The sequence below is a fragment of the Brassica rapa genome, chromosome A08 (assembly GCF_000309985.2).
Source record: "Brassica rapa cultivar Chiifu-401-42 chromosome A08, CAAS_Brap_v3.01, whole genome shotgun sequence".
Taxonomy (NCBI): domain Eukaryota; kingdom Viridiplantae; phylum Streptophyta; class Magnoliopsida; order Brassicales; family Brassicaceae; genus Brassica; species Brassica rapa.
This window is the reverse complement of record NC_024802.2, coordinates 19,628,938-19,643,376: the sequence shown is the minus strand read 5'-3', so window position 1 is coordinate 19,643,376 and position 14,439 is coordinate 19,628,938. Positions and strand designations below refer to the sequence as shown.

Below are 14,439 nucleotides of genomic sequence, written 5' to 3'. Positions count from 1 at the left end.
TCACGACTTTAACCAATATGATTAATCTCAAGACTAAAACCTAAAGTAATGATAGTAGTAATAGTATTAAAAAACACTAAGAACCAATGAACCATCACTAGTTGCTTCAATCTCGAGTCATATCTCCATCATCATGCGGATTTATTTACTGTTTTGTCGTACTCGCCGACAGAAATAATCTTAAACCACTTTTACAACTTTACAAACTCCAAAGACTATTATTTTGAGTCAGTTTTAAAGGAGTGGATTATGATAAAGAATAAACATAATATTTCCGAACTGGTCAACAAACAAAACACATTAGTGTTCAAACCGAACATGTTTTCTCTAGAAGAAAATCACTCCATGTGGTTTACATCAGAATAACGAATGTTTGATAGATGATTTCTAGCCTCTCATAAGGAACCAGACACGCAAATACAATCGAAGAATTAAGAAGAGTTGGCTTTCTTTGTTTGCTTACCTATTCAAGACGATCAACGATGTCTGTTCTGTCAACTATGACCATAGTTAACATTTTACCAAAAAAAAAAGAAGAAAAAAAACTATGACCACAAAATGACAAAAATCACATGTCACACTGCAGAAAACATAGATTTATAAAAAGTTCTGATTTATCTATGCAGTAAACACTTGAGAACTCACCCCAACACATGCATTCCCTCGAGTATATTCACCTTTATAGGCGCTGCAGAGGGATCTGTAACGAGAAAGTAGAAGCAGGGTTTTCAATGATGGTGAAAAAATGAGGTGTTTAAGCTAAAGTTAGTTATAATGTGGCATTACTTTTGACCGTTGGGGCCATAACCAAGTTCTCCGCACTGAGCATGACCCCAGCTTATGCAAGAACTGTCTGCACCATCAAAATGATGCATGCTTCATGAATCCATCAAACGCAAGTTCCAACCACTGCATGCATAAGGAATTGTAACGTTTATCATCAAAGCAATATACACAATCGGTGGAATCTTGACTTAAGGCGAATCTTAAATCCATCATACGTTTAGGGTACATCCAATCATCACCATAGTTCTTAATCTTTCCCCACATATACAACTCTCCTCCAGCTGAAAAACCAGAAGAGTTACAATTCAACTTTATATAATAGGAAAAGAAGACTAACACAAAAGGTAAAGACTTCAGATTAAAGTTCACTTACCAGCAGTACAAGCAGAGTTTGCAAAGTCAACAGAAACAATGGCATTAGGACACACTACTCTAAAAAAAAAAATCTTCTAATCCAAGGGAAAGCCGCCATTGATCCTGTTGGCTCGCCATTGGAAGCTGAAGCTGAGGCACTCCGTATTGCCATACTACAAATGAAAAATTTAGGTGTCAGCCCAGTGACGTTTTGTGGAGACTCAGCATTACTGAAGAAACAACTCGCACAATACCAAACGTTCCCAACGGGAATGCAACCGATGAGTTCCTCATTGTCCGGTCTACATAGAAGAAATCAGAAAACTCGTTGAAGAGGAAATGGCTAAATTCAACGTCTGTAAAATACCTAGATCATGTAATATACGAGCTGATAGTTTAGCAAAGGAAGGTAGGAAAAATAGCTATGTGCAGTAGTTCGTTGGTGTCATATGTAAAAGGATACTAGTAATAATTTACATGAATATATATGTTAAATTAATTGACGGAAAACAATTAAGCACTTTTTTGAGAACTTACTTCTTGGATCTTCTTCATGCACTAGACTTTATATTCTTACACGTCAATGAGATCAGTATGATATTACCGATCGACATTAAACTTTAAATTTAACCAAGAACACACATCTTATATATTAAAACAGAAGTCATGACTTCTTTTCATGTGTGATTTTTTTAAGTTTGGACCATTCTTAGAAAATATCATATTTTACATAAGTTCATTATTATATATTTTAATATCTTTATCTTTTTATTTGAAATACAAATGAATATATTTAAAATTATCTAACAAAATCTTTTTAAAATCTTCTTAGAATCTTTTTAAATTTACTTTCAAAAATTAGTTAGTTTTAATTTAAATTATCATAAAATATAATTAGAAACTAAAATTAAATATAGTATTGGTTTATCCATGAAAATTTAAATGAAATTAATTAATTTCACAAATACATTTACTAATAATTTTTAAAGATTTTGTTAGAAATAAATATTTATTTTTATTTTAATTTTTCAAATTTATTTTCTAACAAAATAAAAATCATGATTTTTTGATGAGTGATATTTTTATTTGGACCATCATTTAAATTTTATATTAAATGTATATCACTAATGCTAATATACATAATATTTTTAACTACTTTAATTATAATATCTTTTATTTTTTTTAAAAAAAAATTAAAATTCTTACAAATCTCATGAAAAAGATTATAATAAGATCTTAATTGTCATAAATTGAATATAAATATTTTCAACTAATTTTGTAATTAGTAATGAAATATTACTAAAAGAATAAAATTATATCCTATTTTATCAATTTTATAATAATATCTATCATTTTAAAATAAAAATGTTATATTGAACAAAATATGATAAAATTATTTTAAATTGATAAGTTAACATATTTTATTTTCATAAATATAAAATATTTATGCTAAAAATATAATTTGTTGGTAGAACGGGTTAGTATTAGTAAACTATATAATACATGTATAAAAATTTAACCTATCTTAAACTTTTTAATATACAGTAATTTATTATATAAAGTTAATAAACATTAAAAATTACAAAAAAATCTAGCGATTTGAATTACGGATCATGATTATAAATAAATTAAATACAAAATTGTTTTCATATATGTTGTTTCATGCATTAAAAAATTTAGTTTAGTAATCAAACGCAAATTCAATAAGAAAAATATATAATAAGCAACATATATATATATATATGTGATGATTTTAATTTACAGCATGAAAACTATAAAATTATTATATTTGGCATAATTATACAAACATTTAAATATGTAAGTAACATTAAAAAATATAATAATTATGTAAAACAAATATCTATATATATAAATGTAAAATATATACCCGCACGGTTGTGCGGGTGGAAATCTAGTCAATACTATTAAAACAGAAACAATTTTTATCTACTTACAAATAGTCTAGGTTGGACCATTATATTTAATTATATTTCCTATTATTTCTATTTGTATCTAATTTAATTGTTAAATATACATCATACCTAAAATTAAGGAACTAACTAACTAATCTATTATTTTTAAAACTAATGAATTTAATTTATATTAATTCGAAATTCAAATAACTAATCAGCTATATTTTAGTTATTAATTTAATAAATAATTATATATATATATATATATATATATCTATTCATTCATATATATAAAACTATATATTAATCCAAATGCAAAAAAAAAAAAACAAATTGTTCAAAACCCTCACCAAATACATAAAAATATAATTCTTATAGTTATCAATACTATTAAAACAGAAGCAATTTTTATCTATTTACATATAGTCTAGGTTGGACCATTATATTTAATTATATTTCCTATTATTTCTATTCATATCTTATTTAATTGTTAAATATACATCATATCTAAAATTAAGGAACTAACTAACTAATCTATTATTTTTTAAACTAATGAATTTAATTTATATTAATTCGAAATTCAAATAACTAATCAATTATATTTTAGTTATTAATGTAATAAATAATTATATATATATATATTCATTCATATATATACAACTATATATTAATCCAAATGCAAAAAAAAAACAAATTGTTCAAAACCCTCACCAAATACATAAAAATATAATTCTTATAGTTAGAGTATTAAAATATATATAAATATATATTATAAAATAAATATTAATAGTAATTATATGATGAAACATGTTACTATTGATAGTTTAATGAATATATTTTTTACGGATTACTCAAACAGACATGTAATATATATATCAAATATATACCAATTGAACAAATATATTAACACAAATATATCGTAAAACATTACAATTAATATAAATTGAAGCTAGAGAGTAAGAGTCAATATTTTAATTTCTTAAAAAGATAATTATATATATAAATTATAAAAATTAAGAACTAAATATAATAAAAATATATATCAAAATTAAAATAATAAATATTTACATTTCTAATGCGAATAATGAAATTAAATTTTAAATTTTAAAAAAGCCATAGACAAAACATCAAAAAGTATCTATTAATATGTGAATAACAAAAGTAAACTAACTAAATAAACAATTATATTTTTTTTTCAAACTTAAATTATTAATTCGTAATAGACGTATACATATTATTGATGCTCAAATCTATTTTATTTTTAGTATGCATCCACTCAAATATTAATCCATTAACAAGATGGAATTTTAGTTGGACTAAAATTGTATTAAAATTGGAATATCAATTTCATAATATATATACTATTTATCTGAACATTCATGAATATATATTACAATACTCTAAATATAATAATAAATCAAACCGGATTACATATTGGGTCATCTATCAGTTCAACCGATAACCAGATCTCGGGTTTTAACAGTTGTTACGGGTTTTATAGAATTTTTAAATAACAGTTTTTTTTTTGAAAACTAAAATGGATTACATACGAACCACCGAATTTGGCAATTTAACTGCGGGTCGGGTCAGATTTGAAAATATTGAATATAATTTTTCATTTGTAATATCTAAGTGTAGATACAATTAAAATACAAATTTATATCAAATAAATTTGGAATGTTTCGAAAATAATCCCGCGCTTTGAAAGCGCGGGTCAAAATCTAGTTCTTATTACAACTAATACAATTTTTTGTTGTCAATCAACAAAAAGTCACCCAAACAAACTTTACAAGTCTTCAAATAATTAAGAAGACATCATTTTATTTTAATATTAAACAAACATGCACATTAGAAGCGAATAATTAAAGAAGTAATAAACGAATTTATAAATATGGATCACCGTAACCTTACCCAAATACCTTCGCTTGGGATGTTATCATTCACCACAAACATCATATAATAGCCAGGAGGTGCTATAAACGCCGATCTTGGAGTCCTTACTTGAACCTCGTAGTTCGTGGATTTTGATCTCTTAAACTTAACATTATCCAAAACCAAAAGCCTCTGATTCATCGAAAACGAATGCGTCGTGAACGAGGGAAACACCATCGTGACTTTAACTGGACCCTTGACTTCTCCGACCACCTTAAACTTCAGCTTCATAGTTTTCCTATACGTTATAGTTGTTTGCGACTTAGGAGACACAATCTTCGGACGTAGTTTTGCAAACTCCGGTTCTAGATAAACCGGAGAGAAAGCTTCCAAGCTTAACTCGGTCGGGAAAAGCACTCCAGTGAAGTTATAAAACCCGTGAGGGTTGCTTCCTCCGACGAGAACTCTCCCGTCGCGGAGAAGAATCGCCGTGGAGTGATACATTCTCGGGATTGTACTCGGGTTTAACGACTCAAATCTCGAGTTAACCGGATTCTCGGGATGGTATAGATCAGGTACGAAAACCGGTTCACGACCAAGCTCCCATGCAGCTGAGCCGGAAGCACCGCCGTTGACTATCAAAACATCTCCATTAGGTAAAAGCGTCATGTCTCCCATGACTCTAGCACGTGGCATCTTCTCCACCGTCCACTGAGGATTCTCGTCGTTAATCTTGATCCTTGCACACGTGTCAAGCGCTTTCACGAAAGTATTCCTTCTAAAAGCGAGGATGTATGATCCCTTCGGTGCACCTCCGCACACTAGAACCTCCGCGTCGATTTTAACAGCTTCAAGATTCTTCAACGGTAGTAACACGGCTGAGCCGGTGCTCGGGTAGCTTCTCGGGTCACCACCGGGAATCGCCGGATAAGTTTTCACCACAGTGTTTTTAACATAGTCAAGTAATATCGCTCGGTTATTAGCGAATATAAATAAATTACCGTCGGTGTTGAGAAACACGTAAGGGTAAAGATTATTCTCTTGTCCTCTATCATTAGTCTCGGCCAAAAACGGTAACGCAATAACGTTAGGAGATGTCGTTTTGGGGTAAAACTCGTAGTTAAACTGTCCTTGACCTCCGATAACGATTTGTTTACCGTCGGGAAGTATATGATTAGAAGAGTACCATCTTCTCTTTGCTACAGCGTTGTTAATTTCGACCCAGTCGCATCGATTGTTATTACAAGGAGAGAATATTCTCGCTTTTAGTTCACCGTCCCGGTCTCCACCGGTTTGGACGAGAACACCATCCGGTCTGACCGAACCAGAGGAGCACCATGTGTTGGATTGTACGGTCAAGGGACGGACCGTATTTGATGCGACGTCGTATTCGATGGAGTGAGCTGTGCAGTCGATTTTGGAAACGGCGTCTTGTGGATTGTTACGGCAGTTACCGTTGGGGAGAGAGATGTTTGATGGCCCGAAGTTGGTTCTATCGAACATTACAACACGGTCGTTGCGGAGGAGCTGCATGTGCATGGCGGAGATTCCGACGTTGGAGAGGAGGAGAGTCCATTTTCCTCCGGCGGCTAATGACACGTGAGTTGTTATGAGGAGTTGGAGTGAGGCTAGTAAGAGAGCATAGAATGTTTTGGCTTGTGCTGCCATTTTAGGTTCTTGTTTGATATTTGTGTGTTGTGATGTAAATGTATCGTGGCTTATTCGTTTATATAGTGGTGTATGGGACATTATTAAACGTTATTCTATGTAGTTGTTGAAAGTCAATAACTAATATAGTTTTTTAGTTCAAAACTGAAAAGTCCAAAGATATACTTTATATAGTTAAATGATATGATTAGTTTTCTTAAAGCTAATTAATAAAAACAAATGGCGTTTTGGTATATAATGGATATTTCACAATCTCTGATTAATCTCTCAATTGAAACACAGTAGCTCATATTTTCTGACTTTTCCTGTTTTTTATCTGTTATAATTTTATGGTAGTATGGAGGTGGTCTAAATGAGATTTTCGTTATCTTTTAGTTTTTGTTTTTCTTGAAGTATAGCAGCCTTTTTTGCATCTGTAAATTAACACTTTAGAGGCCGTCAAAATCATTTAAATTTATTTGGCTGGTTTAGTTCCCATCACAATGATTATCTAAAGATTCAAAAGCAAAACTTAGTAGGAAAAGTATTCACTGAAGAGCATCTCCAATGGTGTTACCACCATTGGAGTCCTTAGCATTATTTAACTAATTTTTTTTTTTTGAATAGTTAAGGACTCTAATCAAAATTCTATCTCCAATGGTGTTCTTCAATTTAGAGTTCTTAGGAATAAAACACAACTCTTGAATTTTCTGAATCTTGTCTCAGGAGTGATGTGTGCTCATTGTGTAGCTGCTGACATTGGTGAGACAAGTGTAATAAAAACTTGTTGATTGCTATGAGCGTAAGAAGCTAACACTTTTTCACCTTTTGATTCGTAGGGCTTGAGAGAAAATCGAAGGTACTTGATGCTGGTCTTCTTGGTATACTTGGTTGGCTAAGGACACTCGCATAGTTCTGAGGGTAGTGTTCCTCAAATCCATGAGAGCATAGTTCTGAGGGTAGTGTTCCTCCTTAGCTTATTTAAGTATTATATTATTATTTTAATTGTAATTGCTTAGGAATATGTGTTAAGGATTCCTTATAATCCCGCGTTGCGGATGGTTTTATATATGTTTTGATGTTTGGTGTATTCAAGTAGCCAGGGACAGTATGTGAAACATATGAACCATTTCGTCAATTATCTTTGTATACTCTTTCTTTTATATTTGACATCAACTCAAAATTATCGATTATTTGAGATTAGTTAGTTGGGAGACCCGAACGAAATAATAATGGAGATTGGAGATGTTGTGTTAACATCAAACATCTTTAAAAACATCAGACATGCATATGCATGTATAGATTATACAAGAGTCCGTTACGTTTGAAGTCTGAAACAATAAGTAAAGAGAGTTACGTTTTACACATTAACTTTCACTTATATTTCTTGTGGTTCGTTGCATGTTAATTACTTTGGTCGTCGCTATTTTACTTGTTATAAATGACAGAACAAATTATAAACTGGTAAACAACCGCACGTTAATTTTTTAGCAAAAGATTCATGCACACAAAATCAAACTCTTTATCTGACGCTATAATTCCCACTCATAACTAAAAATTTGCAAAAATACATTATATATGTATTAGGTAGCTCCTCGATAGTTTTGATTATATACAAGATATCTTCGAATGAAATATTTGTATTATTTGACTTTACATTATCCTTTTGAATTAATATGTGATTATGCTTATTTGTGATTAATTAATTAGGCTGCAAAGACGAATTAATGATGGCGTTGTTGTGTTAACATCAAACATGCAACTATAGATAATACAAGTCAAACTCCATTACGTTTTAGTCCTCCCAGGGGCTATTCATCGGGTTCGTTTTTTTTTTGCAAACTATTATTATTAGGCTTTCAATCATCCTGGTTCGTTGCACGTTAGTTATTTTGGTTGTCCCAAATTTTCTATAAATTAATAAAAAATATAACATTCATGCATACATACATATATAGACTAATAATATCTGCTCCAGCGGTGTGAACTTAACAATGTATTTGTATGTAAAGTTAAATTTCGTTTTCAAAACCATAATTTCATAACAATTCTTATTAGTACACACATTCTCTTGTTGGTTTTATTTAAGACAGTTGTTCAATAAGATGCATAAATTTACTTTTTGGTATTTGGATGCCTATTTATCTTATAATAATGGACAACTAATAAAAATATTGATGCATATACATTTTACACTCTAAACTATGGACATACATATTCGACATGTCGAGTTAACTAATTTGCATTATAATCGATTTTTATGCTTTCCCCTTTCTTGCATATATACATACATTCTTGATTTGTTTATAGTTATGAATTAATATTTATATTCCGAATCACCAAAATCAAATGATTAACCGATGACATTCTCTATTCATGAATGCGGTTAGTTGACTCTATATTTTTAAATGTTGCTAATATTGTGCCTCCTATTTTTGCGTTATTACATTATTCATACATACATAATACATTCATATACATATTATCCAGTCTGCAATTATTAGATTTTGTATTAAGAAGTACGAAATAAAAAGATTTAGTCTTCGAAGCTGTTCATTTTATATTTCAAATTCCTACCAGAACTTGTATTTTTTTTTCTCTTCTAATTATTGTACCTATCCAACAGAATTTTAAACATATCAAACTAATTTAAAACATGATTTAGACTTCAGTGGATATGTCATGAATCATGCACACGGTGTCTAAGTTATATCTGCTAAGAGACTAATCTCTAGCACGACGGCCTACGAAATTTACACTTTTAACACATGCATCTTGATAGAATTTAGATAAAAGTAAAACCTTAAAATAGTATAACATTTTTTCTCTGATTTGTTCATTCGTTAATAAGTGTATATATACAAAATTTCTAATCTGATAAACAAATTATTCGCATTTACGATAATTAAAAATCTAACTATTTAGTAATAGGAAAAATATACACAATTAGCATTTAGCAAACAAAGCATCATACACCAAAAAGTAAATTTGGTACGGTTCTGGTTAAACGGGTCAGCTAATTTAAGTCCGGTTTAATTTTACACGCCGACTAACCGCCAGCAATTTACTAAATCTCATTGTTGACATAAGTTCGGTTTCCTTCTCTCTCTCTCGCAAAACATCAAACCGTTTTGTCTCTTTGCGATCAGATCTCATCGGAGAGCAATTATGGCTTCAGGTTTCAGCGGCGATGAAACTGCTCCTTTCTTCGGATTCCTCGGCGCCGCCGCCGCTCTCGTTTTCTCATGTAACATCAAACTCTTCATTTAAAGATCCAATCCATGATTTTGGTTTTGATCTGATCCGACCCGATCCGATCGGTTTATCCTTGTTCTCAGGTATGGGAGCAGCGTACGGGACAGCGAAGAGCGGGGTCGGCGTGGCGTCGATGGGTGTGATGAGACCAGAGCTTGTGATGAAATCGATTGTTCCCGTGGTCATGGCTGGTGTGTTAGGTATCTATGGTCTCATCATTGCTGTCATCATCAGTACTGGAATCAACCCTAAGGCCAAGTCTTACTACCTCTTCGACGGCTATGCTCATCTCTCTTCCGGTCTCGCTTGTGGTCTCGCCGGTCTCTCCGCCGGTATGGCTATTGGTATCGTCGGCGACGCTGGTGTTAGGTAATTGCCAAAAAAAAAAACTAGATTCTCTGCCAAAGATTCATACTTTGAGTCTTTGATTCACATTGTCACTGCAAAGACTCTCTCTTGATATGCTATGTCAAAGTCATATTGTGGTGTTGTGTTTGTATCTAGTTGGACTTGAGAGAGATGTTCTGTCGTTGTAATGTGGTGTGTGATTTGTGTGTGTATTGTGCAGAGCGAATGCACAACAACCGAAGCTGTTTGTGGGAATGATTTTGATTCTCATCTTTGCTGAAGCACTGGCGCTGTACGGTCTCATTGTTGGTATCATCCTCTCGTCTCGTGCTGGTCAGTCTAGAGCCGAGTGAACTCAGAAAGCCTTTTGGTCAAGTCCTTTTGTAATGTTTATGATATGTTTCACTTTTGGTTTTCTTTTGTGGCATTGTGAGTTTTTTGAGTTTCTCATGGGAACAAGCAAAACATGGGTGATAATCATTTGACTTTCTGGTTCTAATTATATTTTTCATTTGCACACTCTATGGAATACTTCAATAATTAATAAAACAATATGATGATTTAGTACCTTTTTATTGTCAACTGATGAGTTACTGACATGAATCCTTTATCTAGCTCTTAAAGCACTGATGACATGCGTCTTTCTCATTCTTTTCATATTTAGTTCATCAATATGATAACCATAGTTTAAATTTGAAAGACTCGATATAATCACAAATCCGTTGTAGTCTAGCTGGTCAGGATACTCGGCTCTCACCCGAGAGACCCGGGTTCGAGTCCCGGCAACGGAGTTTTTTTTGCCTCCCCTCTAGATCGCTTGTGGCCGAAACAAAGAGCTCTATTTTACTCAAACCAGAACTGAAAAAGACGTGGAGAAATATTATTGAACCAAACCTTAAAATTAACAGTCTTGTTCTTGCTCATCAGCAAGAACATTATTTGGTTTCAGAGTTTTGAAAACATTTGTGAGACAAAAACATGTAACCATTACAATAAATGGTGAAACAAAAGCCAGTCATCACTTTAGGCTGGAAGATCTGATTCTTTAGGCTGAAACAACGGTTTGTTGTTGTTTTGATGAATCATCGCTTTCTTGCAAGCTCTCATAATATTTAACAAGAACATTCCATCCACTTGGACACATAAACCCATCTGGTGGACTCTCCCCTGTTCTTGCATACGTTCTCATCTGAAACCACCAAAACAATAAAACCATTTTAAAAAACAAGAACTTGTCATCGAAAATCAATCAAAAACTGTCTTTTTACCTTTGTTCCAGAAATGAAAAGAAACTCTTTTGCACGAGTGGGATCGAAAAACGCCATCTTCTTCTCAACTGTATCATAAGCTGCAACCTGAAGGATAAAAATAATCACAGACCAAGAACACATGATTATGATCTGAAGCAGCATAATCTGATAATCAACAAACTTTGCTTTACCCTAAATGGAAGAATATTCAGTTTCTCAAGACCAGGAGCCATGCTCAAGACTTTCTTTCCATGATCAGGATCATACAGATCTCTCTTCTCAGTAGGATGTCCCATCCCCGCAGGATCACGACCTACAATATAGAAATTAGCACCAGCATTGATCCTAGCCTTGGCGTGCCACTGAACTTCAGTTGGACCAGCATAGTGCATGGGCGATGGAAATATCGAGACAATAGTAGTCTCCGGGTCAAGAACTCCATCTTCTAGAACCTTGCTATGTTGTTCCATTCTAACATCGAGAGGAACATCATCGGCCTTAGTGAAACCTCCCAAAGGGTGAAGCAAGAGAACAGGGTTCTTATAACCCATTTCCAAAAGCCTTTTTCTCGTATCGTTCATCAACAGAGCATGGCCATTGTGAACGGGATTCCTTAACTGGAAGGCAAAGACAGCATCCGCTTTACGGTTATCGAACTCTTTCCTAAGCTGTTTAGGAGATAGCCTGTAATGATCAAGACCGTCGTTGTACTTAATCGCCTGGAAAACTTCTAAGTCTCCACCGATCAACCAGTTTCCTGATGGAGTAATGTGTTCTTCCACGTAAGGTAGTCCTGGAGAAGTAGTTCCCCATGTCCTAGCAATCCTTTCTTCCTTGTTGTGTTTGTATATCTCCACACTGCAATATCATATACAAAAGAACAGAAGATCAGTCCACTCATATCCATAACTAGGCCCTGAGCAAAGGAAAACCGGAACCAAAGACCAGAACCGGAACCAAAACAAAATAATCCAAATTATTAAAAAACATCAAAGTATTGGAATATTTTTATCCGAAATATCCAATATTTTTATCCGAATCATTCTAATTATTCGATAATTTACCCAAAATATCCGATAACACCCCCGAACTACCAGAATTACCCAAAATAACCAAACCGGAACCAAACTTTTTTCGGGTATTTTCCAGTTCCTAGTTTTACCATTTGAACCAAATCCAAACCTATTCGAACAGAACCAAAAACATGATAGCAAATGGATCCTCTAGCCCCTTAACCGAAAAATACCCATGCCTATCCATAACCATTCAAAGTCTTCATCTTTCAATACTTAAACAACAACTAGAAGCATAACTGCATTGAAAGCCACCATCTTTACCTGCGGAGAGAACCGATGATGTCTCCTTGAGGGCTAACAAGAGCAACGTTCTTGGACACACCGATCTGTTCTTTGGTCTGATCATCGATCGCAAGAACGATAGGAAGAGACATGTTGACAAAAGACCCATCTTTCAACCTTAGAGAGTTAAAATGAAGACTTTGCAGATACTCGTCTTCTCTCATGAACCCTTTTAAAGGACTAGCCCAGCCTTCGCTGATCACGTGTACCCACTCCATATCGATCTTCGTTAGCTTCACCATCGGCATGGAATCTGCTTCCTTCTTCTTCAGCTCGATCTCTGACTTTGGAACAACCAGTTCCACTAGCTCCCCACCGTCTGGGTCAATCAAGGAGCTCTTAACGGTCGTTAACGAAGGAAAGGAGAGAGATTGCATTCTCGGGTTGCGTTTATACACCAAATTGATTAATGGGTTGTGGTTGAACGAAGAGAAGAGCAGTGATTTTGAGGGGATTTGATCGGAGGAAGAGGATGGTTTTGAGTTTCGAGTGTGGAATTGAGAGACGTAGGAGGATCTGATCAGAAGAGACATGGATCTTGGTGATGAAGCGAGGGGAGTGGAGAGTATGGAGTGAACAGTGAAGGTGAGATTGGGTAGATCATGTTTGGAGGAAGGAGGGAGGAGACGAAGAACAGTGATGGGAGTGTCAACGAGATCCACACGTAATGCCACTTTTGCCTCTTAAGCTTTTTGGTTTGTGGATTGGAATAATTGCTTATACTGTGAAATGTCCTTTTCACCCTTTGTTTTCTAAGGATGGGCCCTTGTGCGGACGGACTATTGACTGGCTCTACAAGTTTGGGCCTGGGGTTTGTAAACAACTTAGGCCAGATCACTTCATTTCGACCCAACAATATGCAATCCACGTCCATATCGCGCAAACTTCAATTTATTTGATCGCTTTTAATATTCTTATGTTCTTGAAAATAAGATTTTTTAGATTTATTTATTTTTTTAAAATGATAAATTTTTAAAAATTTTAAGATATTTTTAATAATTAATATTGAAAAGTTGTATACTTTTAAAGAAACATTAATTGAAAATACTTGAATTGGTTGAATACCATTTGTTGATATTTATTGGAAAATGTATAGTGAAATAAATAATAAATTTAATTGTAAAAAATTAATTATTTCTTTAATATGCGTGAATACTCTAGAAAATCCTTATTTTAAGAATAGAGGGAGTATAATCTTGGCCCCCATTACTTTTTGCATTCAGTTGGCGTTATAATGTTGATGGGAATACCTACCGATCACCAATATGGACGTTAGTGTGTTCTGTGCTACTTTCTTTGCTTTAATAATGGAAAACAGTGCTCCTCACCCCCTTTTTGTCGACCAAACCTTTTTCTTGTTCGGGTTGATCCGGTTTTAATCAAAATTAGACTGGCGAAAACCGTTTGGTTAGGGTCCAGCTGTGGTGTAGTGTCTTAAGGAGTTTGATGTGGGCGTGAAAGCCATTTACTCCATAATTAGAAGGGACATAAAAGCATATAAAGCATGCTAAATTGCTAACGTGTTATCTTTCTACTCATCATATATCATGATGCATAAATTATTTACTTTATATAACATAAAATCAAAAGTTTTATGCTCAAATCGCAGAAACTATACAGCTTACTTTTTGGATTTTTTTTCAAGAATTTACATTA

General features: G+C 33.3%; 3 protein-coding genes and 1 non-coding gene across 4 annotated transcripts; 2 read left to right on the top strand and 2 right to left on the bottom strand.

Annotated features, from left to right (window-relative positions):
* Positions 1–4,249: 4,249 nt before the first annotated feature.
* Positions 4,250–7,315, bottom strand: LOC103835824 (aldehyde oxidase GLOX). Its single transcript, XM_009112004.3, has one exon. It carries the CDS (start codon positions 6,672–6,674, stop codon positions 4,950–4,952), a length of 1,725 nt encoding a protein of 574 aa, XP_009110252.2. The 5' UTR covers positions 6,675–7,315; the 3' UTR covers positions 4,250–4,949.
* Positions 7,316–9,612: 2,297 nt separating this feature from the next.
* Positions 9,613–10,744, top strand: LOC103835823 (V-type proton ATPase subunit c2). Its single transcript, XM_009112003.3, has 3 exons — positions 9,613–9,819; positions 9,911–10,196; positions 10,396–10,744. Exons 1-3 carry the CDS (start codon positions 9,741–9,743, stop codon positions 10,526–10,528), a joined length of 498 nt encoding a protein of 165 aa, XP_009110251.1. The 5' UTR covers positions 9,613–9,740; the 3' UTR covers positions 10,529–10,744.
* A 149-nt stretch (positions 10,745–10,893) lies between these two features.
* On the top strand, positions 10,894–10,966 carry TRNAE-CUC. Its single transcript has one exon. It is a non-coding gene; the product is annotated as a tRNA-Glu (tRNA).
* A 68-nt stretch (positions 10,967–11,034) lies between these two features.
* LOC103835822 (ATP sulfurylase 2) lies at positions 11,035–13,447 on the bottom strand. Its single transcript, XM_009112002.3, has 4 exons — positions 12,763–13,447; positions 11,617–12,283; positions 11,444–11,530; positions 11,035–11,364 (listed from the first exon to the last, which is right to left on the bottom strand). The coding sequence occupies exons 1-4, from the start codon at positions 13,314–13,316 to the stop codon at positions 11,221–11,223; spliced, it is 1,452 nt and encodes a 483-aa protein (XP_009110250.1). The 5' UTR covers positions 13,317–13,447; the 3' UTR covers positions 11,035–11,220.
* Positions 13,448–14,439: the final 992 nt, after the last annotated feature.

Coding starts and splice junctions, on each gene's coding strand:
- LOC103835824 (XM_009112004.3), bottom strand. CDS start 6,674: ATGTCCCATACACCACTATATAAACGAATAAGCCACGATACATTTACA.
- LOC103835822 (XM_009112002.3), bottom strand. CDS start 13,316: ATGTCTCTTCTGATCAGATCCTCCTACGTCTCTCAATTCCACACTCGA. Junction 11,531..11,616: donor TGAATATTCTTCCATTTAGG/GTAAAGCAAAGT, acceptor TTTATCCTTCAG/GTTGCAGCTTATGATACAGT. Junction 11,365..11,443: donor TTTTCATTTCTGGAACAAAG/GTAAAAAGACAG, acceptor TGGTGGTTTCAG/ATGAGAACGTATGCAAGAAC.
- LOC103835823 (XM_009112003.3), top strand. CDS start 9,741: ATGGCTTCAGGTTTCAGCGGCGATGAAACTGCTCCTTTCTTCGGATTC. Junction 9,820..9,910: donor CGCCGCTCTCGTTTTCTCAT/GTAACATCAAAC, acceptor CCTTGTTCTCAG/GTATGGGAGCAGCGTACGGG. Junction 10,197..10,395: donor GTCGGCGACGCTGGTGTTAG/GTAATTGCCAAA, acceptor TGTATTGTGCAG/AGCGAATGCACAACAACCGA.